The sequence below is a fragment of the Microcebus murinus genome, chromosome 12 (assembly GCF_040939455.1).
Source record: "Microcebus murinus isolate Inina chromosome 12, M.murinus_Inina_mat1.0, whole genome shotgun sequence".
NCBI lineage: Eukaryota > Metazoa > Chordata > Mammalia > Primates > Cheirogaleidae > Microcebus > Microcebus murinus.
This window is the reverse complement of record NC_134115.1, coordinates 92,583,940-92,604,541: the sequence shown is the minus strand read 5'-3', so window position 1 is coordinate 92,604,541 and position 20,602 is coordinate 92,583,940. Positions and strand designations below refer to the sequence as shown.

General features: G+C 65.5%; 2 protein-coding genes across 3 annotated transcripts; both read left to right on the top strand.

Annotated features, from left to right (window-relative positions):
* The first annotated feature begins 141 nt into the window (after positions 1-141).
* Positions 142-2,377, top strand: C8G (complement C8 gamma chain). Its single transcript, XM_012784533.2, has 7 exons — positions 142-611; positions 694-830; positions 1,344-1,414; positions 1,497-1,604; positions 1,846-1,947; positions 2,030-2,068; positions 2,144-2,377. The coding sequence occupies exons 1-7, from the start codon at positions 177-179 to the stop codon at positions 2,155-2,157; spliced, it is 906 nt and encodes a 301-aa protein (XP_012639987.1). The 5' UTR covers positions 142-176; the 3' UTR covers positions 2,158-2,377.
* A 3,598-nt stretch (positions 2,378-5,975) lies between these two features.
* On the top strand, positions 5,976-11,200 carry LCN12 (lipocalin 12). Of its 2 annotated transcripts, none has more exons than XM_076009239.1 (6): positions 5,976-6,155; positions 6,529-6,665; positions 8,644-8,717; positions 8,797-8,913; positions 9,058-9,159; positions 11,075-11,200. In XM_076009239.1, exons 1-6 carry the CDS (start codon positions 6,042-6,044, stop codon positions 11,101-11,103), a joined length of 573 nt encoding a protein of 190 aa, XP_075865354.1. In that variant the 5' UTR covers positions 5,976-6,041; the 3' UTR covers positions 11,104-11,200. The 2 variants fall into 2 exon arrangements, with proteins under 2 accessions (XP_075865354.1, XP_012639979.2); XM_012784525.3 differs by having other exon boundaries at positions 6,520-6,665.
* The last annotated feature ends 9,402 nt before the right edge of the window (positions 11,201-20,602 follow it).

Sequence of the window (20,602 nt, the reverse complement as noted above, 5' to 3'; positions counted from 1 at the left end):
GCTGACGGGTCCTTTTTTGTGCGCCTGCGCGGACTCCCTGCGTGCAGCGCCCCTGGCGGCCAGGAGGAACGGCGGCCGCGTACTGGGCCGCGGGCGGTGTGCGGAGGAGATCGAAGCCGCGGGTTCGAGACCCGCGTCCGGCGCTCGACGAGGTCGGACCCTGAGGAAGACGTTTCATGAACCCAGTGATGTTAACCATGAGGATAAGACCAGCTGGCGGTGGTTTAAGGGAGACAGACGTACAAAGGGGTGCCAGGGGACATGGGCCAACAGCTGGAGGTCAACTCGGACTTTGTCCGAGGGACACGGGGCCAGGGACCTGCCGGGGAGAGCAGGGCAGGCTGGGCTCCGGCAGGGCGGGCGCAGGCGACGCGGGGAGGGACGCGTTCGTCCTGGGCTGGGCGCCTGGCGGCTCTGGACGGTGGACTCCGACCCAGGACCCCTCCCCCAGTCCTGCCGCCGCCGCCATGCGGCCCTCGGGGACGGCGCTGCTCGCGGCTCTGCTCCTGGCCGGGGTGCTCTGCTCCCTGGGCCGCGGTGCTGGGCGGCCCCCGCGGCCGCCGCCCCTCGTCAGCGCCGTCCAGCCCGCGGCGGGGTTCGAAGCGCAGAAGGTAGAGGCGGGCGGGTGGGGGCGGGGCGGGCGCGGCTGCGGTTCCCGGCGCCCGTGAGCCCACCGTGGGGTGGGCGTCGCAGTTCGCAGGGACCTGGCTCCTCGTGGCCGCGGGCTCCGCCTGCCGCGCCCTGCAAGAGCAGGGCCACCGGGCCGAGGCCACCGCGCTGCACGTGGCTCCCCAGGGCACAGCCATGGCCGTGAGCACCTTCCGAAAGCTGTGAGTCCCCGGACATCCCCAACCCAGCCCCCACTCTCAGCCTGGCCCCCAGCCCCACCCCGCTGTGACCCGGACCCATGTCCTGGGTGGGGACCCCATGTCCCGGGGGTGGTCTCCCATGTCCCGGGTGGGCCTCCCCATGTCCCGGGTGGGCCCCCCATGTCCCGGGTGGTCTCCCATGTCCCGGGTGGGGACCCCATGTCCCGGGGGTGGTCCCCCATGTCCCGGGTGGGCCTCCTCATGCCCCTGGTGGGTCCCCCATGTCCCGGGTGGGCCCCCCATGCCCCGGGTGGGTCCCCCATGTCCCGGGTGGGCCCTCATGTCCCGGGTGGGCCCCCATGTCCCGGGTGGGTCCCCCATGTCCCGGGTGGTCCCCCATGTCCCGGGTGGGTCCCCCATGTCCCGGGTGGGCCCCCCATGCCCCGGGTGGGGCCCCCATGTCCCGGGTGGGGCCCCCATGTCCCGGGTGGGGGCCCTGCTCCCGCCATGCCTCCTCCCATCCCCGCCCTCCAGGGATGGGATCTGCTGGCAGGTGCGCCAGCTCTACGGAGACACTGGGGTCCCTGGCCGCTTCCTGCTCCAAGGTGAGGCGGGGATGGCCGGGTGTGCGGGTACTGGGCTGAGGCTGGGGCGGGGGCTGACGCGGCCACCGTGGCTCTGCCCCAGCCAGAGGCGCCCGAGGGCCCGTGCACGTGGTGGTCGCTGAGACAGACTACCAGGGCTTCGCCATCCTGTACCTGGAGCGTTCCGGCCGGCTGTCAGTGAAGCTGTATGGTGCGTGGCGCCCGCAGCCCTGCGGCGGGGGCGGCTGGGCGGGCCCAGATGGACACACAGACCCCCTCGCCCCATCCCGCCCCTCTTGCTGGGAGGCCCCCTGGCCTGGCCCAGCCTTGCCCACCTGGCAGCCGGCGCAGTCCAGACAAGAACAGGGCCCAGGGGACAGCTGAGTCCCAGACACGCACAGACCTTGTCCCCTGCCGGAGCCGGGCCCCCAGGAGCCCTGTCCTCCCCACAGCCCGCTCCCTCCCTGTGAGCGACTCAGTCCTGAGTAGGTTTGAGCAGCGGGTCCAGGAGGCCCACCTGACGGAGGACCAGGTCCTGTTCTTCCCCAAGTACGGTGAGTGTCTCGGGGTTCCGGCGCATGCTCGGCCTCCCCTCCCCCTCCGGGCCGAGGCCCCTGACCCTGTCTGGGCCCCCAGGCTTCTGCGAGGCTGCGGACCAGTTCCACGTCCTGGACGGTGAGTGGGCAGCAGGGCCGGGCCGGGCGCCGTGCGAGGGCCGCGTGCAGCGTGCTGAGCCCCTCTCTGCCGCAGAGGTGAGGCGGTGAGGCCGGTGCCCCAGAGAAGACCCTGCTGGAGGGGACCCCGCCGGCGGAGCACCTGCAGCCCCTCCTCACTGAGCCCCAGGGAACCACCAAGCGGTGGCGGCCACAGGTCAGGGCCTGCCCTACCGCGGGGTCTCCTGTCATCTGTCCTGGGTGGCTGTCCCTGCACCCGGATCTCAGTGATGTGGGGGGCACGCATCCTCATTAAACATCTCAGACCGGGCCCTGGACTCCTTCTGTCCACCCTGGACCTGCCCCGGCGCCGAAAGCTTTCTCCAAATGCCCCCTGCGCCACCCGCCCCAGGGCTCTGCTTGCTGGGGGTCACCACGCCAGCCGCTCTGGTAGCCTGGGAGGGGTGCTGCTCCCGGCACATGCCCACCCCAAGCCCCGATGGGGTCCCGGCGTCCAGCCTGTCTCCAAGGCTGTCCCTCCCCGGCCGGCCGCTGTCCTGCAAACCCCAGGCTGCCTCCCAGAGGGGCGGGCTCCACCCCACCGGCTGTCCCTATCAGCGTCTTCCCAGCTACACTGTCACCAGCCAGCGGGTCCACCAGGTCAGGGGTTGGCGCTGCCAGTCCAGGCCCTGCAGGCATTACCTTCAAGTCCCGCCCACCTTCACTGTCCCCACTGGAAGCTTTCAGGAGAGATTGGGGGAGGGTCTGCTCTGTGCTGGGGGCAAACTGCAGCCCTGGGCTGTGGGGTGGGGCCTCCAGGGAGCTGGGAGTCAGCTTAGCCCCTCCTCCCCCCTCCCCCCTGGCCTCAGGGTCGCTCCCGTCTCAGGCCTGGCCTGGCCCCCGGTATCCATCCCATAAGCATTTCTGAAGTTCCCACGGTGTAGCAGGTCCTGGGGCCACAGGGAGGGCAGGTGCCTACCCTGGAGCTGAAAGTCCAGCGTGCAGCCACCAATGGACCAGGTGGGGTGGAGGCAGCTCAGGCCGAGGGAGGACCCAGGACAGCCAGGCTGCAGGAAGGATCACTGTCCCCTGTCCCTGGAGGTCCTGGCCCAGCCCTGCCCACCTTGCCACTGGCCCAGTCCAGACAAGGACAGAGGGCATGCGGCTTGTGTGGGTGGTTGCTAGGAGGAGCCAGCAGCTGCCTGGGGGGGGCACCGTGCCCTGTGGGGGTGCACCGTGCCCTGTGGGGGTGCTTGCCCTGCTGTGCCCACCCAGTGTCGCTCCGCAGCTCGGGTCCCAGGAGGGCAGGCAGACAGGACTGGGGGAGGGGCAGGCCGTCTGCCAGCACCTGGGAGGGAGAAGGCCCAGGAGGCCGTGCCTTCCTGGGGTTCCGGGTCCCAGAGACCACAAAACAGACGACAGGGCCCCCCGCGTCACATGGGCTTCCAGACTCAGAGCTGGCAACTCGTAAAGTTCCTCCGCCAGGTGGCCGGAGCCCTGGGAGAGCCCCACGCCCTCCAGGGAGTGAGGGTCTTGCCCTGGGGCAGCTGGCGAGGTCTGGGTCTTCTCAGGGAAGGAATGAGCCGAGTGTCCACGGGGTGGCGCCAGAGACCCTCCCAAACAACCGCGGTGCCTCGATGGGTGGCGGCCCCTGGCCCAGGCCTAACCCTCCAGCCGCCCTGGGAACCCTGCAGCCTCCTGGCTCTTCGCACCCGCGAGAGCTGAAACCGCAGCGCATTCTGTTTTCACACAGTCACTTAATAAGCTCCAGTAAAGTTTTCTAAAATTAGAAAAAATTATGACAGCTCTATGTGAATCATTTTTATTGAAAAGTATTTCTCGGGCAGACACGGTGGCTCGCGCTTGTAATCCTGGCACTTTGGGGACTCCGAGGCGGGAGGAACCCCCTGTGCCCAGGAGTCGAGGCTGCAGGGAGCTGCGATGACGCCACCGCACTCTCCGCCCGGGAGACAGAGCGAGACTCTGCCTCAGAATAAATAAATAAATAAATAAAAATTAAAAATAAAAAAAAAAAGCATTTCTTATAATTTGCATTTTGCCCTTTAATTCTGACAGGTGATTTTCAGCACCTTAGAAGAAAAATAGCTTTAAAAATATATGGAAACTGGTTCACACCTGTAATCCCAGCACTCTGGGAGGCCGAGGCTGGCAGATCGCTCAGGGTCAGGAGTTCAAAACCAGCCTGAGCAAGAGCAAGACCCCATCTCTACTAAAAAATAGAAAGAAAATTACTGGGACAGCTAAAAATATATATAGAAAAATTAGCCGAGCGTGGTGGTACATGCCTATAGTCTCAGCTACTCGGGAGGCTGAGGCAGGAGAATGGCTTGAGCCCAGGAGTCTGAGGTTGCTGTGAGCTGGGCTGACACCATGGCACTCTAGCCTGGGTGACAGAATCAGACTCTGTCTCAAAAAAAAAAAAAAGAAAAGAAAAGAAAAAAACTAGCATTTAATTGTTAGCAATCTTGCCTGAGACCCACAGGCATCAGGGGACCTGGGGGGGTCTCAGGGTCTCATGAGCCTGGGGGTCCCGCCTGCCTCGTGGGGAAGGCAGGGTGCTGCTGTGCGGAAAGTGCCTGCAGGGGGGCGGCAGGACTCACATGCCCACCCCCACCGTCTCATCAAACAGGAGGAGCAACACCCGCAGCTGCCAGCGGTGGGGGAGGCACCCCAACCCACTTTCCAGCCCAGGAGGCTCTGGAAGGGAAAGCAGGTGCACAACAGTTAACAGCAGCCCCCAGCGGCTGTGCAGAGGCTCGCTCAGACCCTGGGGCGGGAGGCAAGGGTGCAGGTGGGGGCTGCGGCCTAGCCCTGCGCAGGGCCCAGGACCACGACCCAGCAGCCTCTGCTGCTCGGGACAGGCTGTGGCTCCAGCTGAGCCGGCCGGGGAAGGCCGGGTCCCCCGCAGGGCTCTGCATGGGTGGGGGTTCTGTGAGGGGCTGTCTCCTACTTGGGACATGCTATCAACCGCGATCCCAGATCTCCCCAGAGCGCCATGCAGATAGGACAGGTGCGGGAAGCGGGGCACCTGCCCGGGCTGGGTGCAGGGCTGAGGCTGCTGTCCTGGCGCCCGGGGAGGGGCTGGAGGAGGGTGAAGGCTCAGGAGAAGCTCAGGTGACCGTCTGCGCCTTTCCTATTCCTGGGCCTGTCCCTGGAATAGCAGAGTGCGCTGGCCAGGGGGGCTCGGCCACCTGCCCCTGCTCTAGTCTCCTGTGAGCAGGGCTGGGTGAGGGAGGACATTGCCCAGGGCAGGCCCACGCCAGCAGCTCTTGGGCGCACCATGAGCAGCCCTGGCGTCTGGCACAACCCTAGTGACCCCACGACATGGAGCCGCCCCCAGGCCCGGCCGGCAGCCAGGAGAGGAGGGTCCGCGAGTGGCTGTTCCTCCCCAGCCTGTCGTCTGTGGGGCTCAGGGTGACGGGAGCCCCAGCAGCCCCTGCTCTCCCCTCTGTGCAGAGGGTCCTTGGAAACACCCTCAGTCATCCTCCTGGGGCGCCTGCGTCTTCCTCAGGGCACCGCCTGTCCTCGTGCCAGTCTGACCGGCCTTCACCCCTGGGCGCACGGCTGCAGCCCACCTTGTCCTTGTTCCCTGCACAGCCAGCCCACACTGCGCCAGGGCTCCACGGCACGCTCTCTGCCTGGGAGGAGACGTTCTCTGGCGGGGGCGGCTGGGGGCAGGGAGCCAAGGGGGTGCAGAGCTGGGTGCTCGGGGTCCACAGGTGAGGCCTGGGGGCCCACAGGTGAGGCCTAGGGACCCACAGTGGGCCTTGCCCCTCCTGGTAGGGACCAGGGAGACCCTGGGGGGGATGGGCAGATTCAGGGAGGCCCTGCCCTGCCCAGCCCCCTCTGCACCTGCCCCTCCTCCTGCCAGTACTGGGAGGGGCCCCTGCCAGGTGAGGCCCTAGGAGGTGAGTCCTGAGCTGCCTGCCAAAGGCCACTTCCTCCCCCGTTGCTCAGGCCAGGCGGTGGCCAGGATGGGGCCTCGGCGCGCACTGTGGCTGCTGCTCACTCTGCCGGACGTCCTGTGGGGCCAGACCCTGAGCCCCCCGTCAATGCAGCCTGCGATGCAGAGCTTCCAAGGAGACCAGGTACGCGGCCTTCCAGGGAGGGAGGCAGCAGCTAGCCGGGGCCCGAGCGTTGGGGGAGAGGAGGCCGTGCCAGCCGGGGTCGCTGCCCAGGGAGTGCAGCGGGTCAGCTCACACCGCCCGGGGCCCAGGCCCTGCTCTCGGGACCCCAGGTCGAACCCCCAAGCCCCGACAGAAAAGGACCCTGGACGTGCCTTCCTGGGTCTCCCTTTCCCTCCTGCAACCCCTGCACACATGGGGAGCTGAGGCTCAGGGAGGCAGCCAGACCAGTGTCCCCGCACGGGCCCAGCCCCAGGGCCTCCAGAGGGGTCCTGGCTCCGGGCTGTCCAGGCCGGGTGGGAGGGACTCCTGGCCCCGCCACCGCCAGCCCATGCAGTTCCAGGGGGAGTGGTTCGTCCTGGGGCTGGCGAGCAACACCTTCAGGAAGGAGCACAAGGCACTACTGGGCCCCTTCACCACGACTTACGAGCCGAGGGACACCGGCGGCTTTACGGTGTCGAACGCCATGACCCGGTGAGTGGCCAGTAGGTGAGGTCTCCAGGCCTGTGCCCCAGGAGCCAACAGCTCCATAGCTCAGATGCCCCCCTGGGCTGTGGGGGCATGTCCTGAGTCCCCTTCTAATGCTAAGTCCAGCACTGGCGGCTTTAGGCCTGGCTGCCAATGGCCAGACCCAGCTCGGATGGTGTGTGCAAAGAAGGAAAGCATTTCCTGGATCACTGATCTGGATGTTGCAAGGGGAGGGATTTCAGGTACAGCTGGATCCAGGAGCTCAAACACTGTGCTCAGGCCCCACCTCCTCCCTCTCAGCTCTGCCTGTCCCAGCCTGAACTCTGTGCACAGTGGCAGCAGCCCGAGCCAACAGCATCTCAGGGCTCCCATCCCAACAAAGCAGGGAGCATCCAGGCCAGCCTGGGAACAGCCTCTGATTGGCTCTTCTTGAGTCATGTGCTCTTTCTGAGCCAATCACTGCACCCAGGGTGGCAGGTGCTCTGATTGGCCTGCCTGGATGCAGCAGGTGCTCTGATTGGCCTGCTTGGATGAAGCACACCCACCCTGGCAGGGGAGGAGTCTGTCCTCCGTGGGCAGCCTACGGGAATCTCAGGGAGGGCGGCACAGCCACCTTGGGGGACATGGGCACTGCTGCTGGCGTCGTCACCCTTGCCGCTCTCCCACAGCCCCAGCAACCTTGCTCTGTGGCCTGCCCAGCCCGCAGGGGAGGGAGGGGCCGGGTGGCCTGTTTCTTTGGAGATTTTGGTTTCATGTAACAGAAAGTGTCTGTGACACTCTTAGGCAAGGAGCCTTGTCCTGCAGACCGGGGTAGCACCTAGAAGCCAAGGGCAGGGGACGTCCGGGCTCAAGGGGACTGGGAGCTACACACACCTGTACAGACCCCCTTGCCAAGGAGTCTCAAGTTCCTGGGGAATCTCTCTTGCCCGGCTTGGGGCCTGTGCCTCATTAACTGGGGGGGGTCGGGGGGGAGGTCAGGAACCCAGTGCAAATTCACCTCCACCATAACACCACCTGGGCAGCGCGCCCCCCTGCCCCCCACTGCAGGCCGACTGCACTTTGTCACTTCTTAGAAAACCTCGTGCACCTCGAGGGCCTTGAGATTCTGGAGGGTTTTGTTTTGTTTTTTGTTTTTTTGAGACAGAGTCTCACTCTGTTGCCCAGGCGAGAGTGCAGTGGCGTCAGCCTAGCTCGCAGCAACCTCAAACTCCTAGGCTTAAAGCAATCCTCCTGCCTCAGCCTACTGAGTAGCTGGGACTACAGGCATGCACCACCATGCCCGGCTAATTTTTTTCTATATATTTTTAGTTGGCCAATTAATTTCTTTCTATTTATAGTAGAGACGGGGTCTCGCTCTTGCTCAGGCTGGTTTCGAACTCCTGACCTTGAGTGATCCTCCCGCCTCGGCCTCCCAGAGGGCTAGGATGACAGGCGTGAGCCACCGTGCCCGGCTGATGCTGGAGGTTTTTGCCAAGGACTGAGGGAGCCGCAGGGCTGAGTGACGCCCGCCCGTGGCCCCAGACGGCCCCCTCCACCCTGCGCCAGTGTGCTCACTTCTCACCCAGCACGCCCAGGGCTCACAGCTGGAGCACCGGCGTGCCGCCCGCTGGACACACCACCCTCCCAGCGGGGTCTTTTCTTCCTCATTGCAAATCCATGGGACTTGGGATCTGTTTCCAACTAAAGAGGAGCCCCCAGCGGGATGGTGGTCAGAGGTGGCTCGGAGGTCCGCTGTGCTCCTGGGAGGGGGATGTCACACCTGCCCCTCCAGGAGGGTCACAGGGCGGCTTGAAGGGCCCCGGGGACAAGCCCCCCATGCTGGGGAGGAGAGATGGGCTCAGTCTGCTGTGTCCGCTGGGAGGGGCAGGGCTACTCCCGGCTCCTGCCGCTGTCCCCTCCGGACGAACAGCTAAATGCTCCTCGGGTGGCACCTCTGGGTGGGCCTGGTCGGCTTCCAGAGCCTTCTGCTTCTGCCCTCCCCCAGGGGCCGGCACTGCAAAAGCTGGTTTTACGTGATGATCCCGGGGTCCCAGGCGGGGCAGTTCACCGTGGACCACGGTAGGGCTGAGACAGCCACCGGCGGGAGGGAGGGGCAGGGGGCCCGGCAGGAGGGGCCTGACCTCCGTGTCCCCTCCAGGACCAGGGGCCGACAGAGAGGAGATACGGGTGGTGGACAGCGACTACACCGGCTTCGCCCTGGTGCTCTCCCACAGGCTCACCAGCCACCTGACCGTCATCAGAGTCAGCCTGCTGGGTGAGCCCCTCGCCGGCCCGGGGAGCCCGGTGCTCCCGCACGTGGGGCCGGACCCCGCCCCCGCCCCCGCCCCGCTCACCAGGGCAGGCTGCGCCCACTCCCCGCGCCAAGCGCTGAGAGCCTCGCTGTGCTCGCCGGCCGCAGGCAGGAGCTGGATGCTGCCCTCCGGGACGATGGACAAGTTCATGTGCCTGGGCCGGACCCAGGGCCTGTCGGAGACCAACATTGCCTTCCCAGACCTGCCCGGTAACGGGGCCACCAGCTCGCACAGCGGGGAGCAGGGTGGAGCCTGGGGGCCCCTGCCCTGGCCCTCGCAAGCCCCCCGTGGGTTGGGGTGGGGTCTGGCTGGCCCCAAATGCCTGTTCTTAGAGCCCCGCCTGGGCCAGGACTGGGGGGCTCGTGGCCCCTTGGTCCCTGCCACCCTTGGCTTTGAGCCACCCCCTCACACCCTGGGGTCCCTGTCCAGGGCCACCCCCTCCCACACCCGGTCCCTTTCCAGGGCCACCCCCTCACACACACCCGTCCCTGTCCAGGGCCACCCCCTCCCACACCCGGTCCCTGTCCAGGGCCACCCCCTTCCACACCCCCGTCCCTGTCCAGGGCCACCCCCTCCCACACCCCCATCCCTGTCCAGGGCCACCCCCTCCCACACCCCCGTCCCTGTCCAGGGCCACCCCCTCCCACACCCTGTGCCTGTCCAGGGCCACCCCCTCCCACACCCCCGCCCCTGTCCAGGGCCACCCCCTCCCACACCCCCATCCCTGTCCAGGGCCACCCCCTCCCACACCCCCGTCCCTGTCCAGGGCCACCCCCTCCCACACCCCCATCCCTGTCCAGGGCCACCCCCTCCCACACCCCCGTCCCTGTCCAGGGCCACCCCCTCCCACACCCCGCCCCTGTCCAGGGCCACCCCCTCCCACACCCCTGCCCCTGTCCAGGGCCACCCCCTCCCACACCCCCGTCCCTGTCCAGGGCCACCCCCTCCCACACCCCCGTCCCTGTCCAGGGCCACCCCCTCCCACACCCGGTCCCTGTCCAGGGCCACCCCCTCCCACACCCCCGTCCCTGTCCAGGGCCACCCCCTCCCACACCCCGTCCCTGTCCAGGGCCACCCCCTCCCACACCCCCGTCCCTGTCCAGGGCCACCCCCTCACACACCCCGTCCCTGTCCAGGGCCACCCCCTCCCACACCCTTGCCTGTCCAGGGCCACCCCCTCCCACACCCCCGTCCCTGTCCAGGGCCACCCCCTCCCACACCCCGTCCCTGTCCAGGGCCACCCCCTCCCACACCCCCGTCCCTGTCCAGGGCCACCCCCTCCCACACCCCCGTCCCTGTCCAGGACCACCCCCTCCCACACCCTGTGCCTGTCCAGGGCCACCCCCTCCCACACCCCCGTCCCTGTCCAGGGCCACCCCCTCCCACACCCCGTCCCTGTCCAGGGCCACCCCCTCCCACACCCCCGTCCCTGTCCAAGGCCACCCCCTCCCACACCCCCGTCCCTGTCCAGGGCCACCCCCTCCCACACCCTGTGCCTGTCCAGGGCCACCCCCTCCCACACCCCCGTCCCTGTCCAGGGCCACCCCCTCCCACACCCCCGTCCCTGTCCAGGGCCACCCCCTCCCACACCCCCGTCCCTGTCCGGGGCCACCCCCTCCCACACCCGGGGTCTCTGTCCGGGGCCACCCCTCTCTGCACCCCGCCCTGCTCACAAGGCACGGGGCTCACCCAGGAGGTGCACTGTGCCCGTGCAGCCTCTGCTGGGCAGCGGCCCTGGCCCCCAAGGCCTCACCCTCATCCTGGAGCATTTCCCACCAAGCCCCGGGGCTCCTGGCTGTGGTCAGACCACAGGCACATTCTCACGTGTGCACACAAACAACTACTGACACGCACGTGCTTGCACACACCCACTCAGGTGCACGCATGCTGCACGCGCACACAGGCACACAGCTGCACACACAGCTTCAGGCTCCTTGCACGGGGTCTGCAGGAGTCTGGGGCCCGTGGGGTGGGGGATGGGGCAGGGACTTCCAGAGCACGTCTGGCGCAGGCAGCGCCCTGGGGGCGCGTCCCCCAGCCCCTTCCCAGAGCCCCCTCCCCGGCCTCCTCCTGGGTGCCGACCCACCGTTTCTCCCTCCACCCGTCCCCTCTGCCTCCCGCCAGGATGGCGGCCCCAGCCGGGCGCCTGTTGAACGGCGGAGTGGCCCCGCCCACAGCATGGTCCCGCCCATAACCTGGCCCCGCCCACCGCCTGGAGCCGCACCGGGGGACGAATAAACACTCCGCGCGGAGCCCACAGTGTGACCAGCCTGACCGTGGGGTGGGCGAGTCGCGAGAACAAGGCCTCGGCGGCTCCTCCCGGGGTGCCCAGCCGCCCCGGCCCTCCGGCGGCGTCGTGCGGTGCATGCGTGTCTGGGCGACGGCGTGCGAGTGCGCATGTGTGTCCCTGCGCGCCTTCGCGGCCCCTCGCCTGTGCGCTTCGCGGCCCCCGCGCACGGCCGGCCAGAGCGCGCGCTGCGGGACGGGCTGCGGCGGACCCCGGGCGGCCCGGCCTGCCCAGCCGCGAGCGGTTCGCGCAGGGCGCTCAGGCGAGCTTGGCGGAGCAGCCCGGGCCTCAGAATAGGCGGCGGCCCGGTGCAGGGGCCCCTGGCCTGGGACGCGGCGCGGGAGAAGCAGCGCCAGGCCTGGCCCCGCTGGGTGTCAGGAGACTGCTCCGAGACCGCCCCAGGCCCCCATCCCAGCCCCAGCACCCCCGCGCCGTGGCTGCCTGGCCCGCGGAGCAGCGGGTCCTCGGCCCCCCGCAGTCTGTGCCCCCTCCGCCCACACACGCTCCGGGCAGTGGAGCAGGTTGTGGCCCAGGGCAGCCACGGAGCTGGCCCGGCCGTCTCTGGCCTCACTAGAGCAAAGAGGGCCCAGAGAGACCCCCACGGGTGCCTCCCCACGTCCCCGGGTGACGGAGCGTGGTCCCAGGCCTGCTTCCTCCTGCGCAGGACCAAGCAGGTTCCGGAGTGCACAGCTGGGCCGGGACAGCAGACAGGAAGCCCCCCCCTGAAGACCCCGAAAAGATTGGCACCCATGGTGGGTGCAGACGATACCACATGTGCTCTGAGCAAGAACAGCTCAACAGTCGGGAGAGTCCGGCTCCCCCGCACGCTGTGGGGGGGCAGGCGCAGGTTCGCGTCTCCGTCACAGTCCTGGGCTCCACCGCTGGCACCTGCCACAGAGAAGGCTAAACACCTGTGATCGGAATGGTGGGTGGGTGGACAGGTGGATGGATGGATAGATGGATGGACAGATGGGTGGATGGATGGGCGGATGGGTGGATGAACAGATGGACAGGGGGTGAGTGGGTGGACGGATGGACAGGTGGACAGATGGGTGGATGGACGGATGGACAGGGGATGGGTAGGTGGACAGGTGGATGGATGCATGGGTGGACAGAGAGGTGGATGGACAGATGGACAGGGGGTGGGTGGACAGGTGGATGGATGGACGGATGGGTGGACGGACAGGGTGGATGAATGGACAGATCGACGGATGGGTGGACGGACAGGGTGGATGGATAGATGGATGGACAGATGGATGGAGAGGTGGACGGACGAATGGACAGGGGGTGGGTGGGTGGATGAATGGACAGATGGGTGGATGGAGAGGTGGATGGACAGATGGACAGGGGGTGGGTGGACAGGTGGATGGATGGACGGATGGGTGGACGGACAGGGTGGATGAATGGACAGATCGACGGATGGGTGGACGGACAGGGTGGATGGATAGATGGATGGACAGATGGATGGAGAGGTGGACGGACGAATGGACAGGGGGTGGGTGGGTGGATGAATGGACAGATGGGTGGATGGAGAGGTGGATGGACAGATGGACAGGGGGTGGATGGGCAGATGGACAGGGGGTGGGTGGACAAGTGGATGGATGGACAGACAGAGGGTGGATGAATTGACAAATGGACAGATGGGTGGACAGAGAGGTGGATGGACGGATGGACAGGGGGTGGGTGGACAGGTGGATGGATGGACGGATGGACAGGGGGTGGGTGGGTGGACAGGTGGATGGATAGACGGATGGGTGGACGGACAGAGAGGTGGATGGATGGATGGACAGGGGGTGGGTGGACAGAGAGGTGGATGCACAGATGGACAGGGGGTGGGTGGGTGGACAGGTGGATGGATGGACGGATGGGTGGACAGACAGAAGGTCAGATAGGTGGATGAATGGACAGATGGGTGGATGGAGAGGTGGATGGAAAAATGGACAGGGGGTGGGTGGACAGGTGGATGGATGGACGGATGGGTGGACGGACAGAGGGTGGATGGGTGGATGAATGGACAGATGGATGGATGGATGGATGGACAGATGGACGGGGTGGATGGGTGGATGAATGGACAGATGGGCGGATGGGTGGATGGAGAGGTGGACGGACGGATGGACAGGGGCGGGTGGGTGTTGCCCTGTTTCTCTGTGTCCCGGGCGACGCAGGCTCAGGCCAAAGGCAGGGAGGCTGCACGTGGCCCGACTGAGGGACGTTCTGTGCAGTGTGGAGATGAGGAGGTGACTCTGGGGTCTCACTGCGGGCCACACTCTGGGCCGTGGCCTGGCGTCTGCTGGGACTGGCAGTGGCAATGGCTGTATCTCGGCAGAAGGGGCTTCTCCGCTCTGGCCTCACCTTGCCCCTTCGCCCTCCCCCTGCTGGCCCGGGGCGTCCCCACAGGCGGAGCTCACCCCGCAGAGCCAGCTGCTAAGTCCTGGCCAGCCGGGGCCGAGCCGAGCCTGCCCCCAGTGCCTGGCAGAGGCAGGGCTGGCACCGGGAAGGGAGTAGTGGCCTGGGGAGGCTCAGCTGGACCGGGGGCCCCATCCTGCTCCTGGCAATGTGACCAGGACTTCCCAGGCCACCTTCCCCCTCTGAACCCTGTGTGGCCTTGCTGGGGCATCTCCATCAGTCCCTCTGCACTGAAGACAGGGAAACTGAGGTTTGGGAAGGCTGGCTGGCCATCTCCCCTCCCCACAGCGCTGGCCTGTGGTTCATCCTCACCCTTGGACAGGGAACCCCAGCACCAGCTGTGAGATCACGACCTGCATGTGCACCCACCCGGCTGGCTCCTTAGGTACAAGCATAAGCCCCGCATGGTATTGGGGCCACAGGGCTGGGCTGTCCCCCCCGAGGGGCTCTCTGTGAATCCCAGTAGAGGACCCCCTGCACCAGCCAATGCTCTGGGGCCAGCACCTGCCTCCTGGCTGGGGAGACACGAGATGCTGACTCTTGGCTCCCGGGGGAGGGTGGAATTCAGGCCAGGCTGGATCCAGGGCCCTGGCGGCCCTCTGGTTGTCCAGCCTGGGCAGGAGCAGCCGTGCACTCCCATGGGCCCACTTGGCCCCCAAAGGGGCTGCAGGCGTGTCTTCCTCAGCAGTTCTCAGTCCAGGGCAGAGGCCGTGTGCCCCGAGCAGGGAGCGGGTGGCCCCTCCAGGCAGCGCTCTCTGTCTCGACTGCAGTTCGCTCGGCCTCCCCTCAACCCCTCTTTCCCGGGGTGAAACGCTCTCTCAGCCACGAGCCCTGGGGCCTGCCCCGGTGGCAGCCCCGGTTTTAATCTCCTCTCTCCTCAGCCTGGTCCGAGGGGCTGTGACATCTTGCCTGAGCAGCCCTGCCCTGGGGGAGGGCCGAGACCAGGCAGGGCCAGAGAGGGCAGCCCCTGCCTGCCGTCTGCGTGCTGGCGTCCAGCCGGCCTGGCCCCTGCCCCTGCCTGAGCGCCGGCCGGCCCTCCCCCCTCCCACGGAGCAGGGCAGCGGATGGGGCGTAGGGGGGCTCCGGTGGGCGGGGGGCTGGCCCAGGAGGCCTCTCGCCTCTCTGCCACAGCCCCGCCCCCGGCTCGAGGGCCCCGGACAGCTGGCCGTGGTCTGTGACGTGTCCCCACTCAGCATGACCCAGCACTCACCAAAGCCACTTGGAGCCCATGGCTGTGAGGGTGACAACGGACAGGCCCCCGAGGGCTTATGCTGGGCACAATGGGGTCGCCCCACTGGCCTCCAGCCAGAGAGGCCATTTCCCAAACCCGTGTCCCCCAGCACCCCTGGACTGACCACGGTGCTGCAGGCACTGCGGCTGTGCCCACTTGTGCTCTGGGCGGCGCCATGTGGACCGGAGGGGGGGGGGACACTGGGCTGGGCCGGGCGGGGGCAGGCAGCACTGCCAGCCAGGGGAGCAGAGACACTCCCCCCCAGAGGATGGACAGAGGGGCTCACTTAAGCACAGTCCCTGGGGAAGGGGCTGCCTGCCCGGCAGGGCGGGTGTCTGGATTCAGGCCAGGGGACCGTGTGTGGTCAGCACAGCCGGCACCAGCCTCGTGTTGCCACAGCTGCCCTGCCTGCAGCGTTTCTCTGGACACCAGCCTGAGCACGGCCTGTCCCTTGAAGAGCGTGAGGCCACACGCCCCGGGGCCACCAAGGAGGCCCGTGCATCTGGCCGGCCGTGCTGGCCCTGGGACCCCCCGCAGCCCGTGTGGCAGTGGCACCAACACAGCACCCTTGTGGGTGGGGTCCCCTTGCCCTCACGGCATCCCAGAGCTGACGCTGAGCCCCCCGAACCCCCAGTCCCAGAGGCCAAGGGAGAGCGGGTCCGGGCAGTGCTGCCGGGCTGGACACGCTGTCCCGTGCTGTTCCCAGGACGGGACAGTGGACACAAGAAAGCCCCTGTGCCCTTTGCTAACCAGCAAACCCAGGCCACAGCCATGGGGGGGGGGGTCCAGCCGAGCCCGGACACAGGCTGCACGGGGTCCCGGTCCCTACGGCAGCCACGCCTGAGCATGCCGGGCACAGAGATGCCTGGAGACCACCTGCAAGTGGCACCTGCTTCGGTCCGGACTGTCTCCCTCAACCAAGCCGCCCCTGCAGCTGGGGAGGGTGGCCGTCACACGGCAGGCGGGGACAGACGTGGGGGAGGGCCACAGGTGGGGGGGGCACTAAGTCTGGGCATCTGAGAGCTGGTGCGGCAGATGCACTTTTCTTTTTTTTTTTTTTTTAGACAGAGTCTCACTTTATTGCCCAGGCTAGAGTGAGTGCCGTGGCGTCAGTCTAGCTCACAGCAACCTCAAACTCCTGGCTCAAGCAATCCTCCTGCCTCAGCCTCCCGAGTAGCTGGGACTACAGGCATTCGCCACCATGCCTGGCTAATTTTTTGTATATATATATATTATATTAGTTGGCCAATTAATTTCTTTGTATTTATAGTAGAGACGGGGTCTCGCTCTTGCTCAGGCTGGTTTCGAACTCCTGACCTCGAGCAATCCGCCCGCCTCGGCTCCCAGAGTGCTAGGATTACAGGCGTGAGCCACCGCGCCCGGCCTCTTTTTTTTTTTTTTTTGAGACAGAGTCTCACTCTGTTGCCCAGGCTAGAGTGAGTGCTGTGGCGTCAGCCTAGGTCACAGCAACCTCAAACTCCTGGGCTCAAGCCATCCTCCTGCCTCAGCCTCCCGAGTAGCTGGAACTACAGGCATGCGCCACCATGCCCGGCTAATTTTTTCTATGTATTTTTAGTTGGCCAATTAATTTCTCTCTATTTATAGTAGAGACGGGGTCTCGTTCTTGCTCAGGCTGGCCTCGAACTCCTGACCTTGAGTGATCCCCCCCAGCCTTGGCCTCCCAGAGTGCTAGGATTACAGAGGTGAGCCACCGCACCCGGCCTGATGACAATGTTCTTAAAGGGATCGTTGGTCATGGTCGCACATCTCCGTAAATGTACTAACGCTCAATGAACGCACGTTTTAAAATCATGACTTTTCTTGCTAATTCCCTCAAGTAAAGAAAAAAAAAATCATGACTTTTATAAATTTTATCTCAATTAAATACAAGGTGGGGCAAGTCCCAGGAGTCCCGGTGCAGCCGTGCCCCTAATACGTGCCTTGTCCCCCTGGGCTGTGGGCAGTGGGCACCTACCGGGGCCGCATTCCTGACCGGTTGACCCGGGAATGCAGCCCTGGCCCGGGGCAAGCGAGAAGAGGGTCCCCACCTCTGACACAGGCATCCAAGGCTGAAGGAGTCACATCAGGACAGTCCTCAGCCGCCAGCAGGGCCAGCAGGGCCAGCAGGGCCCCCAGTGCTGGCTGGACCCCAGCCCCAGTCTGGGACAAGGTGGGAGCCCCTCACCTTGAGGGTGCCAGGGTGCAACCTGGTGAGAAACTGTCACGAGCAGCCTGGGGGAGGAGGTGGCCCAGGATGGGGACTGGGGTGGGCAGAGACAGTGGGTCTGTGAGGTCCAGTCCTGGACCGGGAGGGGAGCTGGGCCCCTCTGGATGCTCGTTTCTAGAGACAGGGTCCTCTTGGGCCCAGAGCAGTTCCCAGGAGGATCCTGGGCCTTCACCCCAGAGCACCAGACCTGGAAACTGAGGCAGAGGTCAAGGGAAGACCCACCACGGCCACCCAGCTGCCCGAGCCGCTCCACGGGCCAGGAGAACCCTGCCCGGGCTGACCATCCTCTCTGGGCCCCACGCCGGCCGGCTCCGGTCGGAGCATCTGAGGCGGCAGCCTGGGGCGGGGACCCAGCTGTGCCTGGCCCCACTCACGTGGGAAAACAGACACCAAAGGCCGTGGTCTGCGGGATCCATCTGCAAAGCTCAGGAAGCAGCCACCCTCCTCTGCAGGGAGAGGAGCGGGGGGAGGAGGCAGCTGACCGAGGTGGGAGGGAGTGGGGCAGACCCTGGGGCTCGGAGCCAGCCACTCCCACCATTTATTCCTCCTCATGTCACCGGCCTCGCCAGAGCTCATGTTTTTATTTATTTATTTAGCCAGAGTCTCGCTTTGTTGCCCAGGCTAGAGTGAGTGCCGTGGCGTCAGCCTAGCTCACGGCAACCTCAAACCCCTGGGCTCAAGCAATCCTCCTGCCTCAGCCTCCCAGGTAGCTGGGACTACAGGCATGCACCACCACTCCCGGCTAATTTTTTTGTATATATATTTTAGTTGGTCAATAATTTCTTTCTATTTTTAGTAGAGACGGGGTCTTGCTCAGGCTGGTCTCGAACTCCTGAGCTCAAACGATCCTCCTGCCTAGGCCTCCCAGAGTGCTAGGGTTACAGACGTGAGCCACCGCGCCCGGCCAGAGCTCACGTTTCAGAAATGAGGACGGAATGAGGATTGTCTCCGATAAATGAAACCTGAAGAAACTCGTGGCCAACAGACTTTGCAATGAAATCGCTCTGGAGGGAGCTAAAAGACATAACAAAAATAGAATAAAAGAGGCTATAAATGGGCCAGGCGCGGGGGTTCAAGCCTGGCTTACGTAATCCTAGCACTTTGGGAGGCCGAGGAGGGAGGAATGCTCAAGATCAGTAGTTCAAGACCAGCCCGAGCAAGAGCAAGACCCCGTCTTTACCAAAAATAGAAATAAATTAATTGGCCAACTAAAAATATATAGAAAAAATTAGCCGGGCACGGTGGCGCATGCCTGTAGTCCCAGCTACTTGGGAGGCTGAGGCAGGAGGATCGCTTGAGCCCCGTAGTTTGAGGTTGCTGTGAGCTAGGCTGACGCCATGGCACTCTAGCCCGGGAGACAGAGTGAGTCTGTGTCTTAAAAAAGCAACAACAAAAAGAAACGACTTAATCCAAAAGGGGGCAGAAAAGAGGGGACAGGGAGCAGCAAGGGGTGGACAGACACTGGGCACATTTCCACCAGGGTGCCTCTCAGGATTGGGGGGGGGACAGCCCCATGTCCGTGTTCGTAGAACACGAGGACACGCACACGTCTGTCACACAGAGCCCTCCCGCCGCCCCATCTTCTACTCCCCAGCAGAGCGTGGCCGGCCCTGCTCCTGGGCCCGGAGCCGAGGGCCCCGCAGGGCGGCGGATCAGTGTCTTCTCCCTGGCACAGCCCTCCCGGTCACCATCTGGGCCTGCTGGGCCGGAACCAGCCACCCGCGGGTTTGCAGAGCTGACACCGCTTGTTTGGAGGAGGAGGAGGAGGAGGAGGAGGGGGAAGGGGGGAGGGGGAGGGGAGGAGGGGGAACAGCTGGGCCGGGCGTGGGGGGGTGGCATGGGGGCCGAGAGGCCAGCCCGGGAGCCTGACCATGGTGCAGAGCCCACTGCAGACCCTTCTCAGACCCCGTCCCTGCCACCTGCCCCCAGGTCCTCAAGGCCCCGGGGCTGCCCCTCTCCGTGGGATGCTCCAGCCCCCGGGGCAGCTCTTCTCCCAGTAGCCCCCCCCAGGGGAAACCAGGGCCTCCACCCCCAAAACCGGATGTCGTCCCATCCACAGGCAGAACCACGCGTGCCCTGGGCCCTGGTCCAGGTGTGACAAGTAGGGCAGAGAGTCCCTCTGTGCACTGGGGGCTGGGGAGGGACAGAAGGACCCTCTTCCCAGGGTTCCCGTCTGGGACCCCTCGGCTGGGAACAGGGGTGCTGGAAGCTTCGTCCCCAGATTTGTAGGTAGACGGGAGGTGGGGCTTTCAGGGGGCGCTTAGGCCCAGAGGGGTCAGGGCACGGGGCCTTTGCTTTTTTTTTTTTTTGAGACAGAGTCTAGCTGTGTTGCCCAGTCTAGAGTGCCATGGCGTCAGCCTAGCTCACAGCAACCTCCAACTCCTGGGCTCAAGCGATCCTTCTGCCTTAGCCTCCCGAGTAGCTGGGACTACAGGTGTGCACCACCATGCCCGGCTAATTTTTTCTATATATATTAGTTGGCCAATTAATTTCTTTCTATTTTTAGTAGAGACAAGGTCTCGCTCATGCTCATGCTGGTCTCAAACTCCTGACCTTGAGCGATCTGCCCGCCTTGGCCTCCCAGAGAGCTAGGATTACAGGCACGAGACACCGCGCCCGGCCGGCCAGCACAGGGCCTTGGCTCTGCAAGGAGCAGCAAGTGACGACTCCCACGGACCCTCGACCTTGGACTTCCTGGCCTCCAGGCTGTGAGAAACACATTTCTTTTCTCTGCATATCACCAGTCTTGGGTATTCTGTTGCAGAGCAGGAGGTGGCTACAGCTGTGGGCCCCACGGAGGAGCCCCGAGGAGGGGGCCGTGGCTCAGACTGAGCTGGCCAGACCTGCTGGTACAGTGGCTGGTGAGGTGACCCCCCTCCCGGCCGCTACCTCGATGGGACCCTCTGAGCAGGCGGGGCCTCCCCATGCCCCAGGCCCACACAGTCCTCAGGCCCCTCCTTGGTTGTGGGGGGTCGCAGCCCTGCTGCACGAGGCTCAGAGCTGGGGGTGCGCAGTGGCCAGGACGGCAGCGTGGCCAGAGCCGACCCCGGCAGCTCCACCCACCTGGTGGGCCTTTTGAGGGGAGCAGGAAGGGACACCCCACCCCGGGCACCAGCACAGGCTCCGCCAGACATCCGGCCACCCCGCCCCAGCCCTCCCACTGGGCGCCATGCCCTCCACAGCAGCTGCCCAGCCTGTGGCTCCAGGGCAGTCCCCCCCCCCCAGGGCAGGTGCACCCAGGGCCGACACAAGGACCAGGGTGGGGGCAGGGACCCCAGGCTGGCATCCCGGGACCTCTTGGTGTCCTGGCAAACTGTAAATGGGGGTGGGCTGAGGCCGTGGGGGTTCCGAGCAGGAGGGTCTGTGGCTCAGCCACATGGGTGAGGAAGCTGGGGTTGCCCAGGCTCGGTTGAAACGTGGTCTCCATGTCCATGTGCACACGCACACTCATACACACATATGCACACAGGCGCACACACAGGCACACATGTGCACACATGC

Bases quoted from the DNA above. Each gene is read 5' to 3' on its own strand.
- C8G (XM_012784533.2), top strand. From the start codon at position 177: ATGAACCCAGTGATGTTAACCATGAGGATAAGACCAGCTGGCGGTGGT. The intron at 831-1,343 runs GTGAGTCCCCGG...CCCGCCCTCCAG, and splicing joins GTGAGCACCTTCCGAAAGCT to GGATGGGATCTGCTGGCAGG. The intron at 1,415-1,496 runs GTGAGGCGGGGA...GCTCTGCCCCAG, and splicing joins TGGCCGCTTCCTGCTCCAAG to CCAGAGGCGCCCGAGGGCCC.
- LCN12 (XM_012784525.3), top strand. From the start codon at position 6,042: ATGGGGCCTCGGCGCGCACTGTGGCTGCTGCTCACTCTGCCGGACGTC. The intron at 6,156-6,519 runs GTACGCGGCCTT...CGCCACCGCCAG, and splicing joins AGAGCTTCCAAGGAGACCAG to CCCATGCAGTTCCAGGGGGA. The intron at 6,666-8,643 runs GTGAGTGGCCAG...GCCCTCCCCCAG, and splicing joins GTGTCGAACGCCATGACCCG to GGGCCGGCACTGCAAAAGCT.